The sequence below is a fragment of the Netta rufina genome (genome assembly GCF_964035555.1).
Source record: "Netta rufina genome assembly, chromosome: 8".
Lineage (NCBI taxonomy): Eukaryota > Metazoa > Chordata > Aves > Anseriformes > Anatidae > Netta > Netta rufina.
The window spans coordinates 10,814,696-10,841,043 of NC_140131.1; the positions used below are offsets into that span (position 1 = coordinate 10,814,696).

The 26,348-nt window shown below is 41.5% G+C and overlaps 1 protein-coding gene across 2 annotated transcripts in view; it reads right to left on the minus strand.

Moving 5' to 3' along the window:
* The window catches only part of ST3GAL3 (ST3 beta-galactoside alpha-2,3-sialyltransferase 3), a 167,514-nt gene that overhangs the window by 85,332 nt on the left and 55,834 nt on the right, over window positions 1-26,348 (minus strand). For both annotated transcript variants that reach the window (XM_084291395.1, XM_084291394.1), the window contains one exon: window positions 20,109-20,201. In XM_084291395.1, coding sequence (XP_084147521.1) covers window positions 20,109-20,201 — 93 coding nt within the window. The remainder of the gene's footprint in view (window positions 1-20,108; window positions 20,202-26,348) is intronic.

The window sequence follows — 26,348 nt, forward strand, 5'->3', positions numbered from 1 at the left end:
CGTGGTGAATGGAGCCAAGTCCAGTTGGAGGCCAGTCACTAGTGGCGTCCCCCAGGGCTCGGTGCTGGGGCCGGTCCTCTTTAATATCTTCATCAATGATCTGGACGAGGGCATCGAGTGCACCCTCAGTAAGTTCGCAGATGACACCAAGTTAGGTGCGTGTGTTGATCTGCTTGAGGGTAGGAAAGCTCTGCAGGAGGATCTGGATAGGCTGCACCGATGGGCTGAGGTCAACTGCATGAAGTTCAACAAGGCCAAGTGCCGGGTCCTGCACCTGGGGCGCAATAACCCCAAGCAGAGCTACAGGCTGGGAGAGGAATGGTTGGAGAGCTGCCAGGCAGAGAAGGACCTGGGAGTGATGGTGGATAGTCGGCTGAATATGAGCCAGCAGTGTGCTCAGGTGGCCAAGAAGGCCAACGGCATCCTGGCTTGTATCAGGAACAGTGTGACCAGCAGGGCTAGGGAGGTGATCGTCCCCCTGTACTCGGCTCTGGTGAGGCCGCACCTCGAGTACTGTGTTCAGTTTTGGGCCCCTCGCTACAAGAAGGACATCGAGGTGCTTGAGCAGGTGCAGAGAAGGGTGACGAAGCTGGTGAGGGGCCTGGAGAACAAGTCCTACGAGGAGCGGCTGAGGGAGCTGGGCTTGTTCAGCCTGGAGAAGAGGAGGCTCAGGGGCGACCTTATCGCTCTTTATAGGTACCTCAAGGGAGGCTGTAGCAAGGTGGGGGTTGGCCTGTTCTCCCACGTGCCTGGTGACAGGACGAGGGGGAATGGGCTTAAGTTGAGCCAGGGGAGTTTTACGTTAGATGTTAGGAAGAACTTCTTCACTGAAAGGGTTGTGAGGCATTGGAACAGGCTGCCCAGGGAAGTGGTGGAGTCACCATCCCTGGAAGTCTTTAAAAGAGGTTTAGATGTAGAGCTTAGGGATATGGTTTAGTGGGGACTGCTAGCGTTAGGTCAGAGGTTGGACTCGATGATCTTGAGGTCTCTTCCAACCTAGAAATTCTGTGATTCTGTGACTGATGTGCAGAATAAGGGGCAACAGGTTAAAAGAATGAAATACAAGGAATTCCATATAAAATTAGATTTTTTTTTTTTTTTTTTTATCTTGTGAGGGCAGTCAAGCACCAGGACAGGCTGCCCAGAGAGGCTGTGGAGTCGTCATCTATGGAGATATTCAGACCCAGCAGAGTGCAGCCCTGAGTGCCCTGCTCCAGGTGACTCTCCTTTGAGCGGGGCATTGGACTGGACCATCTCCAGAGGTCCTCACCCCCCTCCAGCAGGCCGTGATGCTGGGATCCTTTTCCTCCCAAAGCAAGGAACACTCAAATTACAAGAGCTCAAATCCTACCCAGCTCAAACGTCGAAAACAAGGGTCTGCTAAAACTCCACTTTATACAGATGTCATAATTCTTGCTGACCTCAATCAGCCTAATCAAATGATAAGATTACCAAATGGAAGAACAGCATTTAATTTGATCAATACCAGTAGCTATTCCACTGAGCTACTGCTTGACCACAGAGAGCTTGTGCAAACTGGATTAACGCACATAACTATGGGGTTTCGTCCTCTGGAAATCACTGCTTTAATTTGCCACTCAACACAACTGGAAACCTGTGAGCATTAAATGTCATCCATTTGTTAAAATGCTTATTTACCTGTCTTAAAACACACAAAGGTAATTTAACCAATCAAGGCATGTATTTAAGTGCAAAACCCTACAGTCTTATTCTGAAATGAAGGTGCCCATACAAATTTGATGCCTCCTGCAGAACAGGTATAGGGAAAGCAGGGGACTGCTCTCTTCAGTTGATGCTGAGGACCAGAAAGAAATAATCTAAGACAGGGAACAGTGAGTTTCAGTATTTGTATTCAAAGGTCTCCTAAGGTTATAAAGGCTCAATGTCTATCCACACAATTTAATGCCTCCACAGTTTAAGAGAAGAAGTAGAAGAACTAATAAATAAATCACGATCAGAGCACTGCTACGCACCTGGGAACAGTGTCAGGAGACTCAGGATTACAACACAGCCAGCAGGGCTGCTGCAGGCAAGGACAAAAGGACAGCAACAGAGCAGAGATTAAAAGAACAAAAAGGCCCAGCACGTCCAACAAGCATCGCTATAAACTGTTAAGTTGGGTTGTAAAGGAAACAGATAGTAAAAATGACAATTTCTCCCTAATGTTTTTTTTTTTAAAGCTACTCTTCGTCAGTCTTCTGACAAACTACAGAAACAGTGCAACTGCACAGGGAACACTATTAACGAGCACAAACAGGAAAGCTGCTTCACTTTTGTCCTCAAGTCAAATTAATAATTCAACAAGCTGACAATTCCTCTATTAGTCGTAGCTCCCAACAACCTTACAAAACATCTAGAGAGTGGCAGAGAGATCAGAAAACTGTAAATGCTGCAGCTCAGACATGTGATCTGGTTTCATAATTTGTGCCCACGAGCCATTTTGGCCAGCAGAGCGGGACATTTCCTGAATGCAGGCACACCGTGGGAACAATATGGACTTCTGTTTATCTGACCTGAGGTTTCGTTTCTACATCATTTCAGCACGGAGCCAGCTGATGTGACAAAATGTGTAAAGCAAGAGACTGGAGAAAAAGTAGCAGCAGCCAGCACTTGGGTAACATTGGCAGCTAGATGGCAGGTTTTATTCTCTAGAAGTACTATCCAACCCTGAATCCAAAAATGTCTTTGAGGCCAGAGCCCCCCAGGCATGAAAGAGCTTATAGACATCCAAAAAGTGGGTAGCTCCCTAAGGACTGTAACATTCCCAGAGAGAAACCTTGTCACAACGCCAAGGTTCTTGACAACACAACCACATCTCAATGATTTAACAAAGGCTGGCAAGCCCACAAACTGCTGCTGCTTCTGTAATGCGCGGGACATGGATCTGCCCTTCCTCCAAGCATCTGCCCCTTTCCAGCAGCCACTCCAAGAGCATGTCCCGTTATCTTCTTGTGGAAGCACCTTAGTCTGCTTACTCCTTATTTCATTAGCTTTCCTCATCCAAACGAAGGAGGAAGAAAAGCTGAAGCTAATCCCTTGCCTGCTTGTGAAGCAGGCACTGTCCCCATAACATTTATTTTTAAGCCCTCTATAACTTTCTTCAACTATTTTCTTGAGAGTAGTCCTATGATGAGACTGACTCAGAAATTATTTTGTGATAAGTTTTATCAGAACAGTTCAACCATTACCATGACACTTTATTCAAGGGGACAGGCAGCATCAAGATGCTTTTCCATTTCCATATGAAAATTTAGGCGTTAGGAACTTTCTGCGATTGAGGTCAGCATTTTCAAAATATGATTCGCAGAGCTCAGTTTTCTAAGTCAAATTAAGTAAAATAAGTCTAAAAAACCTTGGCCTGGATTTCAGAGGTATTGAATACGTTCAGCTTTTATGGCTTTACAGCATATATACCTGAAAATGAGGCTTTAAGGTACCTAAAATATGAATTTAGAAATGCTAGTTTATAGTCAAAGGCCTCAAACTGACTGCAAAAGAAACGAGAGCTCAGACAGTACAGGCGTATTTCAATTTAAAAAAAAAAAAAAAAGTTTTCTATTATGAATCATTTGCTTTGAAAATATTTTCTGCTCATTTTTCTTAGTAAATTTATACTACAGCACTTTAAAACATCAGGTAGACAGCAAAGAATTACCAAGTCATGGCTTTGTTGGTCACATTCTTCCTTCTCTTCTTAAATAAATTTTAAAAACTAGCATTAATATTGCATTAAAGTTGTGGATCCATGCACACAAAACCCAGAATTTTCAATGTTCAACTCTTTAATGAGTTGCTCAGCCCCTCTGCATATATATACATGTATAAGGTTTTTTCATTTCTGTCTGCTTTTTGAAGTATAAACCATAATGGATGCGCTTTTAATAAGCATCTTAGACACTGTGGAACTGTTAGGAAAAGTACCAATGGACCATTAAACTTCCCGTATGAAATATACTGTTGTCATATTTGTGCTAATACTGACTTTTTTCACATAATTTCTAGTGCTTGCAAGAGTGTGACGTGCATTTTGATTACTGCTCTGGCACCTCACCTGGCTTCCTTACAGCACCTGCAGGAGATATGCTCCTTCGGCAATGAAAAGAAATCTACGCTCTTCTGTGGCACAATTCCCAGCAGGCAGAGCTCTTGTGATTGCATTTGAATTATTCCAGTGTCCCCTTTGGTCTTCCAGATACGAAGCTACAGATATAGCTACTGTGTTGGGTGTTTTTGTCTTTGTTTTGGTTTTTAAATTACCTCTCACTGCAGGTGAAGAAACCAAGACATTAAATTCAGAGCTGCAACTGTTGAACTCATACAGTATTGGAAGACAGTACAGCAAACACTGAAAAACCACTAAATTAGCACCTTACAATCATTCCCTTTACTAGGTTTTCTGACTAGTTCCAAACTAGGGAACTAACGATTGGAAGACATAATCAACACAGGCCAGGAAAAAAAAAAACAAGCCTCTTCTCCTTGCCTGTGGGCAAAACGCTTTGCCAGTTGTCTGTGTACCTGAACACAAGTACTCCTCCTTCCTCATCAGCGGCATAATTCAGAGCATCTGAAAATGAAAACTGTAAAATGAAATAATAAAAGCAGTAAAGGAGTCAACATTTGGAAATTCAATGAGGATAATTCTTAGCATTTACAACCTCTGTTATATTAGTAACATGATCACCTTACAATGACTTCTATCATCATCGTACATTTCTATTATTTGTTAATAAAGTGTGGTTTTACTCTTTCACAATACACTAAGTTGTCTTTCAGGAGGGCCACGTGCTAGGCAGACCTCACCTTCCTCCAATTAATGAGCACACCTGAGAAATATGCCATATAAACAATGGATGTTCTAACTTACCTTGAGGTCAGAGACCTTTCAGCACATCCACATGATATAACAACATTGTGCAAGGACCTCAGGCTCCTGCCAAGACAACCTTGCAAGCAGGCACTGTGGCACGCCACACGGAGGTAAAAGCTTCATCCCAAGAGCAGCACAGACATGTCAGAGAGAATAAAATTACCCACAAGGGCTGCTGGCTCTGGCACAACAGCCACAGATGAGCTCCTCCTTCCAAAGCCAGGTTCACCTCCACCACTTCTCGCGTTGTGCACGCACTCTGTAACACGTCGCTCAACCTTATCCCATTCAAACTCACAGGATAGTTCGTGGCAACGTTTGGCAAACAGACGATGTGATTCAAATCCACTTTCTCTTCCTCCTGCCAGACATATGAGTGATATTCTGCCTTATCTTGCCTTTTTCCCCTAGTCTCAGGTACCCAGAGACAAGGATTAAACAATTCTGAATATTTTTACAGGAAAGTATCATCCAATATTGCCTTTGTGCAATTAAATCCACTACAGACTTGCAAACAGCTTGTATGAGCTGTCAGAATGTTCCCAGATTTGCTTGGAAAGAGAAAGAGATTTTGTGTTTAACTAAGCTAACAATTAAGTGGTTGGCAGCAACTGTCAGGCCACTAAGCCTGAATTTAATATAGTGGAAGAGAGTTAGTGAAAGGAGAAAGATCTTGTCACTGGAAGCATGACAAATGAGAAGGGTGAACTTAACAGCAGTTTTACAAGAGACTAAAAGGAGCAGCACAAGTGTAAACAAGAGGAGAAAGAAGCACATTACTGTAATAATACTAAAAAGAGAAAGTCCCAGCTCAGGGCTCAGCTATGTGAAGAGGGGGCAGCTTGATGCTGTCCGTACAACAATTCTGGAGCAGAATCCCACGGGTTATGCCTCTACATGGGTATACTATTTGGGTCACATTTAGCAATCGTGTCTTGTTATTTAGCAACGCAGATGCAGGACTTGCTGATTCATACAAGCCAACCCAGAACACGAAGTGTTTGGGTTCTCTTTTCCTGTTAAAGTCTTTGTTATTTACTGCCTGCAAGATTGCACTGAAGTTCCAGCCAAAATTCATTTCTGATGTTTCCAATGTGCATTCCAAACCCAAAAAACATGGCACCACATCAAATGTTAAAGTAAGATCATTATCATCCAGCTGCCAAAGAGCTCCTACAGGTTCAGAGACAAAGACTAGCAGAAATCGTGAACAGCAGTGCACCAAAACGACCTGACAAGTGCTTGCACCAAAATGGCATCGCAGCACAGTGGGAGATGCAGTGATCTATAGGACAGAAAAAAAGATTTTACCATGGAAAGAAAGGGATAGATAAGACAGTGGCTTATAGCCCCAGGGCTACACAGAGAGGGTAGCATGTAGAATTGCAAAACGGGCAGAAACACTCAGTATAGAAGTGGCAGAGCAATCTTTTGCCAGCAGAAAACCCAGTAGCCTCCAGGAATGTTACTAACGATGTCAATCACAACATTAATCGGACCAAAGCCGATGTCCAATTGTGCTAAGCACTGCAAAACGGAGACCACTGACCAGCCCCTGCACTGAAGAAAACGTCTGTCATTCATCCAGACAGGGGCAAGGCGGCAAATCCCCCGAACAGAGGGAACTACACAATGGCAGCAGCTATTTCAGCCCCATAATTTGAGAAACAGGTGTAGGTCAGAATGAAACGGCACGGTATGAAGAAACTAAGGCACTAATGCAGGCTTAACTAATGAACTGCTGTGATTTAAGGAAACCTGGAAAGTTCTAAGGCAGCTGTGGGCAATAAAGCCAGGAAGGCCTTAGAATACAGATGTAAATGAATCAGTTCAGTAATGGGGCAAATTTAAGGAAGTTCAGCCTGAAAAGCTGAAAAGAATTCCTCAGTCCAACCACCTTCAGGATTTGTTTGAATTTCTTGTATCTATTTAGCTGTTGCAGCTCTTTAAACTTTCCTAAACCCAAGGTGACCTTTAAAAAAAAAAAAAAAACTGAAAAATTTGCCAGCACATACAAACATATTCTAAAACATGCTGTCCGGAACAAACAGTCTTCAGAACAGGGCACCAAATAGTCTCTATAATAAACCAAGAGCAATTAGGCTGCTGGGAAACAAATTAGCTCATTTCATTTCAGCAGAGGAAAGGTGGCTGCAATGCTCCAGGGATGATGTGAACTGTGGGGTCTTTTACTGAGCGACCCTGACTGGAAGCCCACCAGTTTGTACCTGTCAGAGGGAACAGACAGAGCTTCCAGAGCCCAGGAGGCAAAACTTTGCACTGGCCCATGAAAAATAACAGGCAGTGCTCCCCTCCCTGGGCCCCATGATCCCTTAAAATGCCCCCAATAGCCAGAACTCTCTGGACCACCAGTACAGACCCTCTTGGTCTTATCTGCTGTCTCCAAGTCCACCAGTTCCATCCCGTCTTGCTTCCTAAGCTAGAGGATTTGCAAAGCTAAATTTATCAGATGTGATATAAAGTTGTGGCTACAGATACAAAGGTGGAAATATCCAGAATCATGAGGAGCTCCAAAAGTGAGCTGAGAGATGTGTCTCTGGTTCTTACCCAGCCTGTTACTACACTTCCACTTCAGACAGCTCAGCATTCAGCTTCCATCCCCATGCTAGAAAGCAGCGCGAATAGGGCGCGCACACGTTAAATACATTTCCTGACGCAGGATTTATGAAGTGCTGTATAAGGCCTTTTAAGGACTTATGCTGCGAACTAGAAATGTTACTATTTTATTTATAAAAACAGTAAACAGAGATGCAGCCAAAGAAGGGTAAAGGAGGGCCACTTACTACACAGCCCTTGCGAACCACCCGCGTGAGAAGGCCAACGCAGCTGAGAGGAGAGCTCTGGGGAGGAACCAGAGAGATGGAAGAGATCATCAAGCATGGGAGAGGAAGGCCCAGGGCTGTGGCACTGCGCAAATGCTGAAGGTGAGAAAGGAAAACAAGCATCTTCCTCCCCAAGACTGCTGTGAAAAGCAGCTTTATGGAGTCAGAGTTGACACTTCGCTTCTCTACAGCCTATACAAGACTCCCAGCTCTTCTAGCAGCTGATGAAATTCAGATAGCGATGTCAGGCACTTTCAAAGGCTTGCACTTGGTTAATTTTATGGTTTTGTTTGCAGCTATTTCCAAGCTACTAATCCAGAACCTAAACTGTGATTTCCTCCAAAAATTATTTGTTTTTTTTTAAATTGCCTAACGAAGAGAAGGTGCATTGTAACCTCCAAAAAAAAAAGAAACCCACACAAACCTACATAAAACGTAGCAGATAAAATCTCTCAACACGTGTAAACTGAGATGAGCTTGAAAACTTCCACTATTGTGTTTCTAACTCTTAATGCAGGCTGTTTCAGACCTGACTTTGCCAGGTTGTAGGTATTAGACAGGAAATTCAGCAGCAGTTCAAAATCAGTGCCATGGTAAAAAAAAACACACAACAAACAAACATAGGAAAGTGAGATTCCCACAACTCTAGAAAACCCCACACAACACAGTAGCGTGTTAGGTACCAGCTTTAAGTCAGTTTTCCCACTTATTTTTTTACCCCTTAACAGCCACAGAGCAGTCATCTGAAGAACCTGTCGAGGTCTCCTCCTAAACCAGCTGTCTTGGTTACTTACGGGTCATCTTCCCCACAAGGCAGAATGCCTTCTCAGCGATGCCTGCTTCATGCTCTCCAAACACAGTGACTCTGATCGTTATTCAGTTTATCAACTACATGTAAATATCCCTCGTGCATTTCTAGAGAGGCAACACAATTTTGTTAAATAAAGATAGCTCTAGTCACCAATAAACCTGGATGCAGGAACATCTTCCTCTTCCCTTTCCCCTCGTGGCCCTCCCCTCTCCACTGCCTGTATTGGGATTCTTGCATCTTCAGTAAATAACATTTCTTTAGATTAGGTAAAGACAGGATTATCTCAGAATAAACTGCCCTCCTGGTATCACTTTATTTGAATTACTGGATCTTCTAATTGTTTATCATAAACCAACATTCAAATATTTTGAAATCTTAACTGAATAAAGACAGTTCTGTCAGTGAAAATATTTACAGTAGCCTCACTAATTGAGCCTGATTCCAGCTTCCTGAATCTCATTACAGTAAGCTGGGCACTGCTGCAAAAGTGAAACAAATAGGAGATGAATGAAAACAAACATTTAGAAACACAAGCAACTGCTTAGAGTGACATTAATCATTCCAAAAACTCTGTCAAAAACATCCCTCTGACTGGCGTCTGTCAAAATATCTCCGATTCATCATCGTATGGCCGTGGCTGAGATGGAGAAAGAAAATACGCACAGCAGCCAGCACTGCAAAACTGGTACAGCTCTGAATTTTGAAGTGAATTATTTTGGTATGTTAGAGCACTCCGGTAGTAGCATGTTTCTCAGTATCCTGGACCGCATTGTCTGCAACAAGCAATAATTCAAAAATACCCACATTTCACTATCACCAATTTCTCTTTTCCCTGTTACGTTTCCATTGTTTAATTCACATGTTTTCCATTATCCAGGTCAGCTTACCCTTCTCTTATGCTGAATACATGAAAGCTTAGGAATGCAGCTATCTGCAAGAGGAGAACTTCAACTCGATAGTCCAGGAGGCCTGCTCTACTCTTTCGGTTTTAGTTCAGTTTCCATCTGAGGAAATTAAGAACTATTAACATGACAGGAGACCACCACCTGTTAACTCTAGCTTCCTCTCATTTCCTGTCTGGACACGGTTTAGAAGTCTCCCAGTTACAGCAAACCCTAATAACGCAACACCAAAGAACGAAGGATGTGTTCCTCAGAGAAGAGGCAGAGGACACAGGCACCTCAAACTCCCCCCTGCACACGCCGTGAGGAGCAGACACCAAACACAATTCCATTGCACTGCTGACCTGGGAGGAGCAAAGCAAAATAAATCTCCTTTCCTCTTAGGAAATGAGGCTACTACTTTCCTGCTAAAACACCTTCCCCACTGAGCCCAGGCAGAACATTTTGCTGGTGGAGCAGGATGGATCTTTTGCCATGACACCATGGCCAGGACAGGCCAACTACTTCTCTGCAGATGCATCTACCTGGCCAAGTTTCTTTACCCTTGACAGACGAGGAAACCCCTGTGTGAAACGAGCAGTTACAGAGCAGAAGTAAACAAGCCTAGCATTTATAAACTGTTTGGTATCCTGTTGTTCCATAAATAGTTATTATTACCCAGGAGATCAGAACTGTCCAAAGGAGGAGAAATGCCCAGTACACGTGCTGACTAAAATCCCCAACAAGGGAAAAACAGAGAAAGTTTGTGGTTTTCTTATTTTAGCTTTCTTTGCTTAAACTGGGACCTGTAACGCTTACTCTGCCTCCTTTAGGACATCTTTTCCCAACAGCTCCAAGAGCAGCAGCCTCAGGTCCAGCAGTGACGGGCTGCGTGCTCACAGAGCCCCAGGCCAACATCTTCCTCTGCAGATGCCGAAAGTCCACAGACGATGTTTAAGAAACAAATCAAAAGCAAAAAGAGCCAGCCACCACCTGCTCTGAAGAGCTGCCTATTTGGCTAAAGGTTACATTCAGACTGCCTGAAGCTGGATATTGGAGCTTTAAATACCCACCCAGCCATCAGGTTACGCATTTACAAACAAATGCTTAAAATATAAACAAAATTTGCAGAGCAGATAGGCTGTGCTGCTCATCCCTAAATCACTGCTTGGTGAAGCAGCTGGTGTGGCTTTGAACCTCCCTTGAGACCAGTCCAAAGTTGGTCCTTTCTGTCCAAAACGGAGCTGGAGACCCTCACACTGGAACAGCTGCTGTCCAGAGCACTCAGCCAGCCTGGGATGGACCCAACAGGGACAGGCAGAGCCCTCACGGCCCAAGAACCTTTCCCTTGCCTGTCATGGTCAGGTTTTATAACACAATTTCACCTTTCTTGTAGCATTCCCGGGAAGCGTTTATATTCAGAACTGCTCATTCATGGGCAGGTCTTCTCTCTCAGTGTAAACCATTTCATTCCTAGATAAATTGATTTATTTCTCAAGAATCTGTTTATGACATGGTGTCACTGTCAACAGTACAATTCTACATGTATCCCAATGTATGCAGTGGTGTAAATAAACACAAACCGAGGCTGGCACTGCTGATGAACAGGTCAGAAACCAGCTAAAATTTGAGTGACATCAGTTTAGGAAGGGCAAGCCATGTAACCCACTAAAATGACCACCTTTGGGGTTTATTTCTTTTACGAGAACAGTGCAAGACGTGTTATTTGAAATATCCACAATTCTGAGGCTTTCATCATGTTTAAGCTTGGAAGAATAACAAATCAGAAGGGTAAACGCGATGATATGTGGCAACACATCTGCCTTGCTTTCCAGCACTGAAAGTGATTTGGGTTGGCTTGAAGCAGGGAGCAAGAACCCTCGTGAAACCACAGGAACTCCACCAAGCCACCGTGCTCCCTGACATTGCAACAACAGTCAGTGTTACTTCTAAAATATTTAGCAATTCATCCTTGGATTTTGCTTTTGCTGCATAGTTACCTTAAAATTCCAAGAAAAAAAAAAAAAAAAGAGTTACATTACCAAGAAAGTAATTACCTAAAGAACTTACGCTGCTGTGGAGCTTCTACAACGTGATCTGAACATCATCCTCAAGTGACTTTTCACATTGCTACAGTCAAAAGAGATTTTTTTTTTTAATCTTTCTAGTTTTCACCTTCATTTGCCTAATGTAGAGTTGGAGGGCTCCCCAGACTCTTTCTAATTTAGCCTAATAATCTTGCATAAATTAGGCTTGCTTTTCATCCGTACTCTTAGCCAGTGTACATTGGCTGGGTGACAGCATTTGCATGCCCTGATGCTCCTGAAACATTTCAATAATTGAACAAAGTGTGACAGCAAAAGGGGAGGGGGAAAAGGTAGAAGAAAATAAATTGGTTTGAAATCTATCCCCAAATAGGGAACTTGATTAAAACCACCAGTAGGGAGAACAAACTATTATCCACTCCACAACACAATTCAGGAAAAACTCTGAGGGAAGCTGCTCAATTTTTACATCAAGGAAAAACCACTGGTGATGTGCAGAGCCTCAAAGACACCAGGAAACTTCCTGAGGCTCAGGGAAGATGACGGGGTGGACCAATAATGATGAACCTTCAGAAGGCAGATATCAGAATTTTAATGACATGAAAGACACTCAAAAAGCTTTTCTAAAGGGATTTATGAGTAAAAGAAAAGAAGGCAAGACATGCATACATATATAAAAAAAAAACAAACATATAAAACCAACACCACAACATGGCAATATCTACATACAGAATTCAACTTTCATACTGATATTTTCATTTTAATCATATACTGTTAATATATTTTACATAAAATTTCTCTGAACTAAAAGCACTATGTCGATCAGTGAGAAGAGAAGAAAGCATTGAAATAGACGCAAATGCACTCAGATCCTCAAACAATCTTTGCTGCAAGATTTTTCCTGAAAGCTAAATATACTTATTAGCATAGCTTTGGAGCAGATGGGCCACAGCAACAGAGCCCAAACACATGCACAATAAAATATGCTCATTTGGGGGCACGCGTTAAATTTATTGCTCCTATTACAATCATGCATGTTCACACAAATACAGCTATTTATTTGTACATCTGCAAAGCTGTAATCACCCCCTCACCCCCCGTTTTTTTGTTTGTTTGTTTTGGTTAAAGTTCAGAATTTCAAAATAACTATAGTATTTGGGGGAGGAGGGGCAGAAGAGAAAAAAATCCTGTTCCCACTCTGGCATAAGATGCAGTGTGTGCTCATACCGAGGTGAGAACAAAGATGCTCTTACACCTCTTCCTAAGGAAAAAAGAAAAGGCACACGCACCCCAAGGTCTACATGCCCATATCAGAGCTTTCACCTAACAATCTCACTTAATTCAGAAGTCATGGAAAGGATCCTGAAGACAAACTTCTTGGGCATGAAGCCTGCACATCACATGGACTTGCACACATTTATCATTAATCTTGAGAGAGGTTAAGCATGAAAGATTTCGGCTCCAAAAATAGATCTTGCATGGAATCTACCGTCATGATGAGCACATAGGAATTGCATGTACTCTGCACATTTTTTGAAAATGAAAACAGTCAACATGGGATTAACACAAACACCCTGCACGAACCGAAGGTGAAACCAGACACCTGCTTCCTGCCCAGGTGGCTGAAGGGGTTTTTGTAGTCCCATCACCTCAGCTCGGCGTACCCATGCTGCACCCTTGGCTGGGCTTGTGCAGTGATTTGGTAATTCCATAAACGCGATCAGTGAACTCATCTGGATTAAAAATAAGCTTGCGCAAAAGGAGTCGATGGATGGGGGAGGGAAAACTAACGTTCGGACATGGGGATTATGTTACTTATCCAGTTTATTGCACTGTCTGCAGGTGTTTATGCTAGCTCAGGTAGGTGAGCAGCACAAGGGACAGACAGCATGAACTCCTTAAGCTAACAAAGCCAAGACAGAAAGGGTACGCAGAACAACACCTGGATCTCAGGGCAATGAATTTCGGAGCTGGCGCTGAAGTTCTGTTTGCACAGCCTCATCTGCTCATCTCTGGCTTTACAATCGTTGCTCTCTACAACAACAATGAATGCAGGGAATCAAAGAAAACTATCAAAGAGAAATGAGTTATCTGACCACACTCTCTAACCTCAGCTTTGCTTATCACCTGTTCCAGTTTTCAACACCCTGTACATCAGTTATCAAATGCTGCCAGTTAATGCCTGCCTCCTCCTGAAGCCTGTGCAGGTGGAACCGACTGAAGCAGCCGGTGCATTGTGAAGGACAATCCCATTTCCATGGTTATAAATAGCTACAACAGCTCAGACAACAATCCTAGCTTGAACATTAAAAGCAAACATCTTCTAAAAGACCGTGCTGCACGTTCACTAAAGCACAGTCAGCTGAGACGGCACATTTGGTGAGATAACATACTTTTCACCTTTAAGCAGAAGTATGAGAGATTTGAGCTTCTCAAATGAGTGCTTGGCAATAAAACAAACACAGGAATTAGCAAAGGAACATACATTAGGACCTGATGTATCCCCTGACCCAATTCTGTCACTCAAAATCTACGTTAATGTATGTTTTAAAAAATCACCCTCTGTGTCTTCAAACTGGATATAATACGCAACGCACAAAACGTAAAAAAGTGAGAGAATCGAAATGTACAGGGAAAAAAAGGCAGTATTTCATCACAAGGAGAAGGGTAAAAGCAGTGCAACGAGGGCGGTGCGGCAGACGAGGATGTGTTACGGGAAAAGCCACGGGGACCTGGGTGGGGAGGCGAGGTGCCTCCTCGACATCAGAGGCGCTTTGATGAGCACAACGCCATGTGCATGCTTTGGCTCGCACGCTTGTTTAGCCAGGGTTTTTACAAAAGATGGAGCAAGGGGGCGAAGGCAGGCACGTGGCATGCTCCAGCCCAGGAGGGTCAGGAGGCAGGCGCGTAGCAGGACACAGGCTGGAGAGGTGCGAAATGCCGACTGCTCAGCGCCCCTGGGCACCGCCACTGCCTCCCATTCCTCCCGTCCTGGAGTCCTGAGCTCCTGAGAGTGGAGGTCACTAAGGAACCGAGGGAAGCTTAGGGTGTTCAGCACTTACCAGGAGAAAACATACCTCCATCAACATGCCCCTGCCCCTATGCATTGAAAAAAAAATAAATATATACACATATAAATATATATTATATTTTATATATATATAGAAGAGTACTACTACCCACTGCACCCAAAGAGATCACAATCTACACAGAAGGCAGGTCGTGCTGCAGTCAGGGAACACTTTAAAATAGCAGTTCCCTAGCAATTCTCAGTGGTAAACTAATTACCCAGTCTGGTTCTTCAGTGAGCTCTCCAGAACCACATGAAGCTGCCATCCTTTGGCTTCCTCTGCACTTCTTAAATAGTTAATCAAAAACGAAACAGCAGTCACCTTCCTGGCAGCCTCTGAGCACGGAGCTCCTGCCCTGTCACTTGAGCACAAGCCCATGCTGTTGCTTTTTTTTTTCTTCCCTGAATATCTAAGTAACAAAGCAGGAAAGCATAAATTGGAAAGGTGTTCCTGTGTGCTTGTTATAAGCAGCACAGGTTCCAAGAAGGAGATATGGGAAGTGTTTGGGATGAGGGAATCACATCTTGAAACCATCCCAATCCACAATGAAGTCCTTGCTAAAGCTCCAGTTCTACCTGAAACTCCAAGCCTTATCAGAATTATTCTCATTAGGAACAAAACAAAACAAAACAAAACACATTCTTAAGAATAAAAGCTTCATATCCTATATCTGCAGGACAGCGATGGCAAAGAAAGTTTTGCTGAGCTCAGATATCAAAAGTACAGGAGTCTCTGTACGTGATGGAGAAAGGCATTCTGGAGCTGTGCTGGCCATTACACACCTGGCCTGTGTAAGTGGAGGAAAGCACAGGAGTCAAGACCTGTAACATCAAGGGAGACCTAAGCATCAGAAAAATAAAGACAAATGACAAATGATGAGAGAAAGTCACTGAAACGTCTTTATCTGGAGTATACCCACGTCATGCATTCCCCATTGCTATGAAAGTTTAAAACATTTTGAACTTCATGTACAAAGCAACGATTCAGCATGAAAATATAAAACCACAAGAGATTACGTGAGAGCTGGCTTTCCTCAGAGTGGAGAGTGGGCTGCTGTATTTAAAATGAACCCTAAAAAAGAAAAATGTGAATTTTGTGAATGTGAACTGTCAATTGCTAGTCAGTAGAAAGTTTACAGCAAAATAACCAAATAAGTGAAACTTATTTTGTTTATGAGCTGACTTAAAGGAGTTTAAAATTCATGTATATAAGATTATTTTTATTAGCACCAAGTCACTAGAAAGAGCTGTTTATAACCATATTCTTGACACTAAGAAATAGTCTTACATAAATTCACTATTTTGGTCACAACACCTGTAATTTCTATATATATATATCAGACTTTCTCTTCCCCCATAATCTGAAGTCCTTTCAGACTCTCTCTCTTTAATATTTCTTCCCCATATTCTCTTACAAACAGCAATTCACGAGTCTGCAGGCTGCATGCCCTCTGTATTTACCAACTCCTCGAATTTCTGGTGTTAGCTGCCAGCTTACAAGAGTCTGTGGTTGGAAAATCGTCAGTAGCTGAACTGTCCCAGGCTGGCACGGCAGCCACAAACTGTGGGCAGAGGTCTTTTTTCTCATTCAATAAAGAACATGGCATAGAAGAAGAAATAACTGTACACAGGCAGCATCGTTTCCACAGCAAGGCCAGACAGGCAGGAGACTGCAGTGCTAACACAAACACAAGTTAGTGCCTTCCACACAAAGGTCACAGCATTAACTCCAGACTCGTAGGTGACCTCAGATCTACTAAAAATAGTTGAATTCACTGAACAAAGCCCTACTGATATGATTTTACCAAAGCCGCTTACCATTTTCTTTGTTTCTTTGAGAAACCAGCAACCTTACTGCAGGCACTTTGAGTCACTGTCTACTGTTAGTCGGCTTTTAAGAGGCAGAATTAGATTGTTCTGGAACGTGAAAAATGAGATAACTGAGGTCTCGCAGCAGAACTCCTCCGGCTGCAGTGAGCACCAGAGGCAGCCCAGCTGGCCAGCTCCTAACGGAGATGCAACACTGAGATCCTGCATCCACTCCTCTTGGTGGGCAAGGGATGTCCCGAGTCAGACTGCAATTTGTTTCTATGAAGCTATGCCCACCTGTCCTTAAGCCACATTAAAAACAAACAAACAAACAAACAAACAAAAAACAACAAAAAACAAACAAACAAACCAAAACAAAATAAAAAAAACACCAAAAACCAAGTCATTAGAACTTGATTGTCAGTTTTTTTTTGTTGTTATATCTTTTGTCATCTATGAAACTCATCCTCAGGAGAAAAATAACTGCAAATAGCATGAAATATTATTTCCCTTCATTTATTTTAAACCTGGTACACTAAATTTTCATTTCCACTGCTTTACACGCAGTTATCAATCTCTTCTGCCCTCTGGTATCTCTACCTCAAACTGCAAAGTCTAAGTCCATCTATGTCAATCTTTCTGAGCACGGAAATAGCTCTGCGTTCTTGTTTATTCTTTATTACCACCATATATATTGAGTTCTTCTGGATCTGTTTCAAAATTAGTTGAAGAGAATCACATCCACTGTTGAACACAGAGGTAGGTATAAGGCATGAGACACACGGTGGGATAGCATTCTATTTTTTTCTACATTTCTCTTTTGATATGTTCCCTCTTTTAGCCACCACTGGCCAGTCAAGAAGTCACAGAACCATCCACAGGAATTCCAATTTCTCTTTCCCAATTTGTAAGGCATAACTGAGTACATCATTGGGTATATGCCATCAGAACAATCTTCTCAATAAACACTGCCTGCCATCTCTCAGAACTGAACCTGGCCTGCTCTTCCCTTGTCCCATCACTTTGTGCTGTCAGGTCCCTCTGACAGTTCCTCAGTCAGCTTTTGGTCTTGCAACCTGGAAAAATGTGTCAGTGTTTATAATTCATCCCCCATTCCAGATATTTTACGAGCTCTTGGAACACCACAGATCCTAGCACACGTTCTGCAGAGGACTGTGAGTGACACTGCTGTATTGTCCAACCTTCTCTGTTTTTTTCCATACCATTTCCCGTCGTTACCAAGTCACTACCTAATCACTACAGGGTTACACCAGTTTAATCTCCTAACAGTCTTGGAAACCCCAAGAGGTGTTTTGTTTTTTAAAACAGAAATCCAGACACGTTGTGTTAGTTAAATCACCTTCACCAAATGCTCATCCAGTCGTTCACACGACATGAGCACATTTACAAGCCCAGACTTCCTGCTACAGAAGACAACTTGACTCCTCTCTATTATCGCCTTTATCCTTGTTAACACCAACTCTATTCGTTTTTTTTATAGTTTCTACCAAGGTGCCTAATATAGAAACCAGGCTCTCTAATAGTTTCCAGTTTCCCAAACACTCCGTGAGCCCCTCTTTAAAAGCCTGACACGTTTACTGCTTTTCATTCTTCCCCTCTAAGGCCAATTTAAGCAATGATTATACACAACCACGTGTAACTCAGCAACTTCATCGCCGAGTTCTTCACAAAGTGAGAACTTTTCCTAGCAATTCATTGTGCTGGTTTGCTCCAAAATGTCACCCTCCTGACAGCTTCCCCCAGTTAGCTCCCCACAAAGGAGGTCTCCACATGGGAACCACTCTGCAGTGAATAGCAATGCAAATAACTTCTCTTCTGTGGCTTTACCTTCCATTAGCACATGTAGTATTATGATCATCTATCAGCCCATCAGGATCTCTGGCAGGCTTTCCACTTTTGACAGTTAGACAAAAAGTTTTATTATTTTTCATGCCTTTCTAAAGTTGTTCCTCAACATTTTTTTGGCCTACCTTACTACGGTGTATATTTAACTTGCCAAAGTTAATGCTCTTTCCTATTCTCCTCATTTGGATATGTCTCCTGCTGCAGAAACATGACTTATTTCTAAGGAGCCTTGTTTACTTTACTGTTTAAGCCAGTCCTTGTTTGTTTTTGTGGCTTTCGTTCAGCTTCTTCTTTCCCCTCCCATCTCAGACTTTCACCACTGAAACTGGACACAGTGCTCGGGAAGATTTGGGTTGTGTGGGTCTTTTTGTTTGTTTGTTTTTGGTTAATCAGTGTGAAAGACAAGCAAAATTTCTCATCTTACGCATGTCCACGTGACCCCAGAACAGCATTTCAGCTATGACACTTTGCTGAGACTACATGAAGCTTTTTCTCTGTCTGCTTCCAAGAAGTTTTTCTATCTTAAAGGTATAATCTGCATTTGTTCCTCCCAGATGTCTTGTTTCATATTTGGAAGTCTTAAAATATATTTCATTGGACTGTGGCCACTTAAAAAAATCAGGCAATCCAGATTGTTCTCTAGAAGTACCCAACCATTTATTGAGTACTCTCCAATAAACGTATCATCTGCACACTTAACCTAGGATTTTTTCCAGCTTGGATTATTGATGATGACATTAAGCACTGCGAGAATGAGAACCGATTGACTGAGGAAATAATCTTGTGGAAATAATTCCATTCAGGCTTTCCTTACCAGCAACCACATTTTGAAATCTCTAGGGCACTGCTCTTTAATCTATCTAGTGCATACTCATGCTTGGTAAAGTCAGAAGTCACATTTTCACCATTAAAGAAGCACTTACTAAGAAGAGTTACATCCTCTGAAAAATATTTATTCTATCTCAACTATTTGCATCATATTTTGCATATTTACATTTTAAATTGCACTAAAAAGTCAGGAACCTTTAGAATGGGAAAACATTTATTCATTTTATTCATACTTGAAAACAGCCTAACCAACTTTATCCAAATAAAACAAAACAAAAACAAAACAACCCCACCCCAACATTTTATGGAAAAGACCAAGCCTGAAAAATGTCACCTTGAGAGATCATGTTTTTTACTAATGACATAAGCAACTGAAAACATAAGCTAAAATAAAAGAAATCATGCAGGCAAGATGATTTACATTTAAGAGTTCTAAATAAATTATGATACCTGGCTTGGTACTGTTAGCTTTGTATAGTTTTTTTGAGTATGAGAGAAGTTTCAGAAGAGAATTCTTTGCAGAACTAGAGGTCAGCCATCCTTACACCAATCCTACATAAAATAATGATAATTCTGACATTGAATGCTATTAATAAGGAATTGAAGGACATCCTAGAAAAAAACTGCAGACCTTAATAAGATTTAGGAGAAGCAACTGAACACGAAACCCCTGCAAGATGATGTCTGTAGAACTATAATTTTTCAATGCGTGAACAAGAAAACAAACACCTAGTTAGACTAGAGAAAAGGTACTCCCTCTTTACATGACATTAGTTTAACACAGTTAGCTGCTTGTGAGAAGGTGACTAACAGTAATCTGTAAGTAGCTACCGAGGGAGAAAAATAGAATTTTGGGTTTTAGCAGGCAAAGAAACCCTCTTCTTGAAGCCAAATTTAAAATGAAAACGAGATGAGTATTTTTGCAGTAATTAGTTTATCCATAGAAATAATCCATCACATTGTTACCAAATTCTCAGACAGCTGAAACCTTTAAATGGAGATAACTAGCCTGTGAACCAAGATAAATTTACTTGGGGAAAAAAAAAGGTAAAGTAATTACTTACTTTGGGAAGATGACAGTCATGAGTGCTGATGCATAACCAGGCTTGCACACTCCCTCAGAGAAATTTGCATACCTTGATGCCAATTCTGGAGGCCTGTAAAAAATAAGGACACAGTCAGGACTCTCCTGCTATGAACTGGCTTTTGCAATCATCCAAGTCATTTTTTTCTTACAACTTTTCTCAATAACAGCTACGAGGAATAATGGCCAACACAGAAGGGTATTCATTTGTTGCAATATAGCACCACAGGGGAACAAACAACAAAGGAGAGAGTTAAAGATAGGTGAAATACCAGTAAACCACTATTTTTTTTGAAACATTTTCGTACCTAGGAAGGTAAAGCTTATGGAAAAAACATATTAAGACACCTTTTTAGACTTCAGCTTTTCAAAAGGGAGAAAGCATAACCAGCAGTTTGCTTTGGCTATTTTTCTAGAGTACGATCAAAGTTAGAATTATAGAGAAGTACTATTTGTAAGATACCTTTCAAACATTTGAAACAAATTGCTCAGCAGTTCTGACAGGCTATCATCAAGGGATGCATTCAGCATTTGGGACAGACAACATTGCTGCTGTTCTGTTGAGATGTGTCTAATAATTGAGTTTGGCTAGCAATTCCAGGGCCAAATTCAGATATATATTTTTTCTTCCACTTAACTTTAGTACAGAAACAACATCTGTTTAGCATTTAGCAACTCAAGGAAAGATACTTAAGTCAAGTACATATTTTTACCATAGACCTACTGAGTGACCTGGAAAAGTACCATTTAATTTTGCTCATGTTCCCATTTACCACCTGCAGAATTTTTATATTCACCATTTCACAGAAAACATAGCAAAGGTTAACTCGCTTAGGCTTTTGAGATAACATTATATATCTTAATGTCGGTCACAGCATGAGAATTATTAATACTCCCACCACAAAAAAGCATTTACAGTTACATGTTCAATAATCAGTGGAGGTTGCAAGCGTTAACTACTACTGAGGGCAGGTCAATAATTCTGTATGTACAGCACTATTTTGATAATGGTAGGCACGTAACGAAGGTTTTTTTCCTACAGGTCAATAACAAATGTCAAATGAAGACACCACTACGGATCCACAAAATAGATCCACAAAAATCATTTTGAAGAACCCAATATTATCACAACAGTGTTTTCTTTTCTATGCATCACCAACATCAGCTGGGTTGCAAACTGCTGCTGGAGGTAATGGCATGGATTCAGGGTGTTTCAAGTGAGTGATACAAAGCTGAACCCCTGAACTGAAAATGGGATCCTGGAGGGATCATGAGCAGTGCTACAAACAAAACCCCAACCAGGGATGTTCTGTATTTGAATGTCAGCAGTTCTGTGCTGAACCGGCAGTAACTCCCCTTGCACTGGTACTGGGACCACTTCCCAGGAGATCACAGCCAGCTCCAACTGGATAATCAGGAGATGCAAAGTTCATTTTAAAATTAGGTACATATTCTACAAAATTTCCGAAATCAATGGTTCTTAAAGAATATAGTTTTATTCAGTGGAAACAGTCCAAGTCTTCGACACCTGAAAAAGGACGTAAGCTAGACAAAATGAAAAGTTACTGTAAGTATTTCCTTTGTAGATAAAAACCACATGAAGAAAGTTAAGGTAACATTAGCCCAACTCTAATTCTGCCACAGTTTTCCCACAATTTTGATCAAAACATTTGATCTTTTACTATCACAATTCCTTATCTAGGACTTGCACTGAATGATTTGTGTTTGGACTCCAGTCAAGATCTCTTTATAAATAGGCACAAGGAAGGAAAGGTCTGTTGTTGACAAAACAGAATGCTTTAATGGTGCTAAAATATATTCCCTTCTAACACAGTCCAAAGGGACGAAGTGGTGTATAGCTCACTGCTTGCTGCAGCATGGTGTGAAGAAGTGGGGGAAATTTTAATCTCTATCAAACAAATATAAGTGTTACTGGATTTTTCTGGCTTAGGGAAAAATACAGAGCTCCCTAATACCAAAATCTTCAAAAACAAGCACAAAGCAACCGGAATTTATCTGTAGCCACCACGGTAGTGAGTCATTGCTGGCAAACTTGTATAACCATTTGAATGGCAGGCTTTGCTCAAATGACCTCAGTGGTCACACAGAATATCTTGTGCCACAAGCACAGGCATTTTTCTCTTCTCTGATTTAATGGCGCTTTCATTATCAAATTAAAATGTCACTCAGATGCCCATCATGGCGTTTCTGCAAAAGAACAGTGGGCTGACAACCTCGTGCATTTGCTTCGCACAGAAGGGCCGGTCAGCGCAGCATACTGATGCCGGAGCTGTCAGTTACAAAACCCACAAAGATACTCGGAGCTGCTGGAGCCCGAGGGGCAGAGCTGCTGACATTTCTTGGATGTGATGAAGTTCATGAGCCAGACTGCCAGAGGCAGAACAATTCTCGTAAGCCAATTGTAGCTGCCATCTCGTATCACTCAACGTTTGTTCATCTCCTTTCTTCTAGCCACTTATTAAGCCAGCAGGCTACAGAAAACTAGAAATGGGCACTTTATATTTTAAATCCATGTAGGGACACATTTCGTTTGATTTCTTCAGATTATACGTTGAGGCCACGCTGTCATTGCCAACATGCTTGTAACGATAACCCTGTATTAGCATACAACTCAAAGTTAAATGGTTAGAGTAAGGCTGCATACAGCCTTGATGTCTACCCTTCTGCTACCTCATAAAGCCAGCCAAGCTGACATCATTTTAGATGTATTAACTTGTCTTGTGGTTGTGTGGGTTTTTTTTCCCCCTGCAAGATTCATTGATCTCACAGAGATTGGTCTTCTACAAATTAGTCTGCAAAACATCTTGCATGAAGCGTCTTGTACTGGGAGGCTAATACTGGAAGTGTAAGGTAGAGAACTACACATCAAACAAATTAATGTTTGTTAGTAGGTACACAGCTCTGTAACAAAACTAGTATTCAGAACTAAAATGTATGAATAAGCACCTATTTCATATTTGATGACGCTGTACCTATTACACTGTGTATCTATTACACTGCTGCATCTGTTGCTACTTTTGTGATTACATTTCTTATTTCCCAATAGAAGAAATAGCATTACTAGGAGTACATTCTGCAAAAGAAGCTTAAGAAATTAGCAAAACAGGGTGCACAGCATTCAAGAGCATTGGCTCAATTTTTGTTTTAGAATCCTGATTTCTCCTTGCAGGGGATGGGTCAAGAACTATGCACCAAACCAAACTATGTTACTTTCTTAGTGCTTTACTAGTGAACAGCCTCATCTCACTAGCTCTGTTACTGTGCCTGGAATCAAAGGAGATCCTGATGACACAGGAGGTTACTGGGGTAAGCCGGCCAGGGCTATCGTGGCAGTTACAGAACCAAGGTGTAAATCTTCTCTGCATCTTCTAAGTCCAAGCACATCAGTTCCAACTCTGGATTCTCACACTGCTAGTTACAGCAAAAACATGGGGTGAAGGTGGTTAAAGAGCTAGTGGAGATAGCAGAAAGGATGTAGTCAGATGACACTGTGGATCCTTACATTTTGCTCAGACTTTGCGCAGGGGAAAGTAAAACAGTAAGAAACTACATTGCTCAAGAATGAATGAAGGAAACAATTCATAGTCAGTAACTGTAAACATCTGCGATTTTTAAACAAGTGCCTGCATGAGGATGAAGTTAAAGGAAAGCAACTGGCTGATTTCCAGTGAAAAGAAACTGCACTCTTGCTTTTTTTTTTTTTCTCTTAACTTTTCTCCTATGAGACCAGTACACATCCTGAATTCCTCCTTAAGATTTTCTGTGCTTCTCTATGCTGTTATGTAGCCATCAATCTTCACAAAATTTCACAATTTGGATAAGTTAAAAATCCAGCTGCTTTCAGAGGATTAGAAAAAGAAACAAGATTTTTCCTTCTGCATGAATTTGGCAGATGCGTGTCATCTTTTAATCTCAAACATGAAAGTGTCACCATGGTTAATTCCTTCATCATGCCTTGACCAGGGACAGCGTGTCATCCTCACGGGACTGGAATTTAAGTTCATTTAAAAAAGGAAGCATTAAAAACTCAGTGTTTGGACCACTAAAAAAAGAAGTGCACAACTAAGCTCACATAATTAAATATTCAGAATCTAGTTTAGGAGACTTTTTGCCTCTTGGCCTTCTGCATGGATTTTAAATTGTGAATTGTAAAAATTGGAAAAGTTCATTTATTTGAGATCATCTTTGAGGACTGGTTACTCTTGCACACAGAACGTATGCACCGGAACATGTCTAAAACAAGGAAAAGGAGTTCTTCAGAAACGTGCTAGCCCTTTGCCTTGAGGTTTCTCTCTCTTTGGTCCAATATAATTTCATTCTTATACCTATAGAACAGCTCTACAAAGTGTACAGCATGATACCTGAAGAATGAATAGTAGACATCACCAGAACGAGATGAAAGGCACATATAACAGTGGTTATTATGAAGTAATAATGAGGTAATATAAGAAGGTGAATTGGCATAAAAAGGGGAGATCATTGGATCAAAGCAGTTAATGCTGAGACTCCCATATCTACATTACACAAGATTCAGGGCATTTTACTTCAGATAGGATTTCCAGCTGGGTTCCCTGGGTCAGATACATCCATCCATCATGTACATGGCTCACTGTTGGCCAAAAGTATATTTGTAGACCCTTCTATCCACATTAAATATTTGACAGGGATGTGGTAGGGTCCTGGAATAAAGCTTTCAGTTTACTTCCCCCAAATCTGTTCAGAACTACATTTCACAACAGCAGCCTGTGAACACAGCATGCACAGTAAGAGGCAAATACGGGATTTGCTTCAAAATTACGGGACTGCTCCAAACCAAGACACTAATGGATACATAGCCTGAGTGGCTGGGGTATGCAATTGTTTAGATTTTAATTAATATCAGAGTTACATATCTTCAAATGTTATTTGTTTTATACATTGTTTACAGTCTCAGCAGTAGACAGCTTCCAGGTCTCAATATGCTTTTTCATAATATCTCTGAGGCTTCTGAAGGAACAAATCCCATTTGAGGTGGAAAATCCCCAAAACAAAACCATAAACCAATCTTCTCTCCACAACTGGCAAGGATTTTTATTAGACAGATGAGAAAGTAAGTGTCCCATCAATTCTCCTCTTCTGTTTAGATTGCCAGCAAGTATTACCAGTTCACTTAAAGGCCAAGGAGGACACCTTTCGCTGCTCTGATGATGCAGCTCCTGCACCCTCCTTCCATTATCGCCACCGAGTCAGACAAGAAGCAGGCTTAATACATTGATTCCCATGCGCCAGTAACAGCAAGGGACAGAAAAATGTGTTTGAACATTTGAGTTTAAGTAGAACCATGATCACCACGTTATCTTGACAGGTGGCATCTCCTTGAGAGCCAGACATTAAGGAAAGGGGAGCTGGAGAACCTCCCTCCTGCCACATCCAGCAGGAGCGCAGCTTGGTTTGGAAAACTGAGACAAATTTAAGGAGCTCTGACTGTAGCTGCCTTAGAAGTTTCCAAACTTCGGTTCAAAGGATTACATGGACAGATCATGTGACACTTGCTGTTTTTCTAGTCCAGCTGAGGAAAAACTAAACAAAAAAAAAAAAAAAAAAAAAAGGAATGAGGAGATAGAAGAGGAAAAGCAAAATGCTTACACTGAAAGAGACAGGAAATGCATCTATCACACTATAGCCAGCTAAACAGATATAAATATTTTCAAATGTTACTTCAGTATGTAAGCAAGTTCTTCAAGGAGATTGTGTGACTGAATAGGAAGGGAGATGGTTCAAATCCCTCTTTCTAAAAAAGATATGATGCACACTAAAAAAAATGTCCTGTTCTGTTTCTGTACCAAGAATTGCGGTTTCTCGTGAAATTAATTTCTTAACAGCAAAGATAATCAACGCGTTCATTTATTTATTTAATTGGACTATTCAAGAACACCAGCTGAAGAAGATTAGGTTACATTAAACTGGCTCAGGAAAACAAAGTTTTAAAGGCATTCCACCAAAACCCACGGCCCGCCTCCGTAGCCTTAAATGACAGCAAGACCCAATGTCAATGCTGTCTTTGGGAAATACCCACTAGATAGAGGGACACTGAAGGGTAAAGACACAAACAGAACTGGCAATGTCGTTCACCCTTTGTGAAATGCCACCTTTGCAAGAAAAACAAAACAAAACAACAAACAGACAAGGTTTCCATCCTCTAAAAGGCTCGAGAATCCTG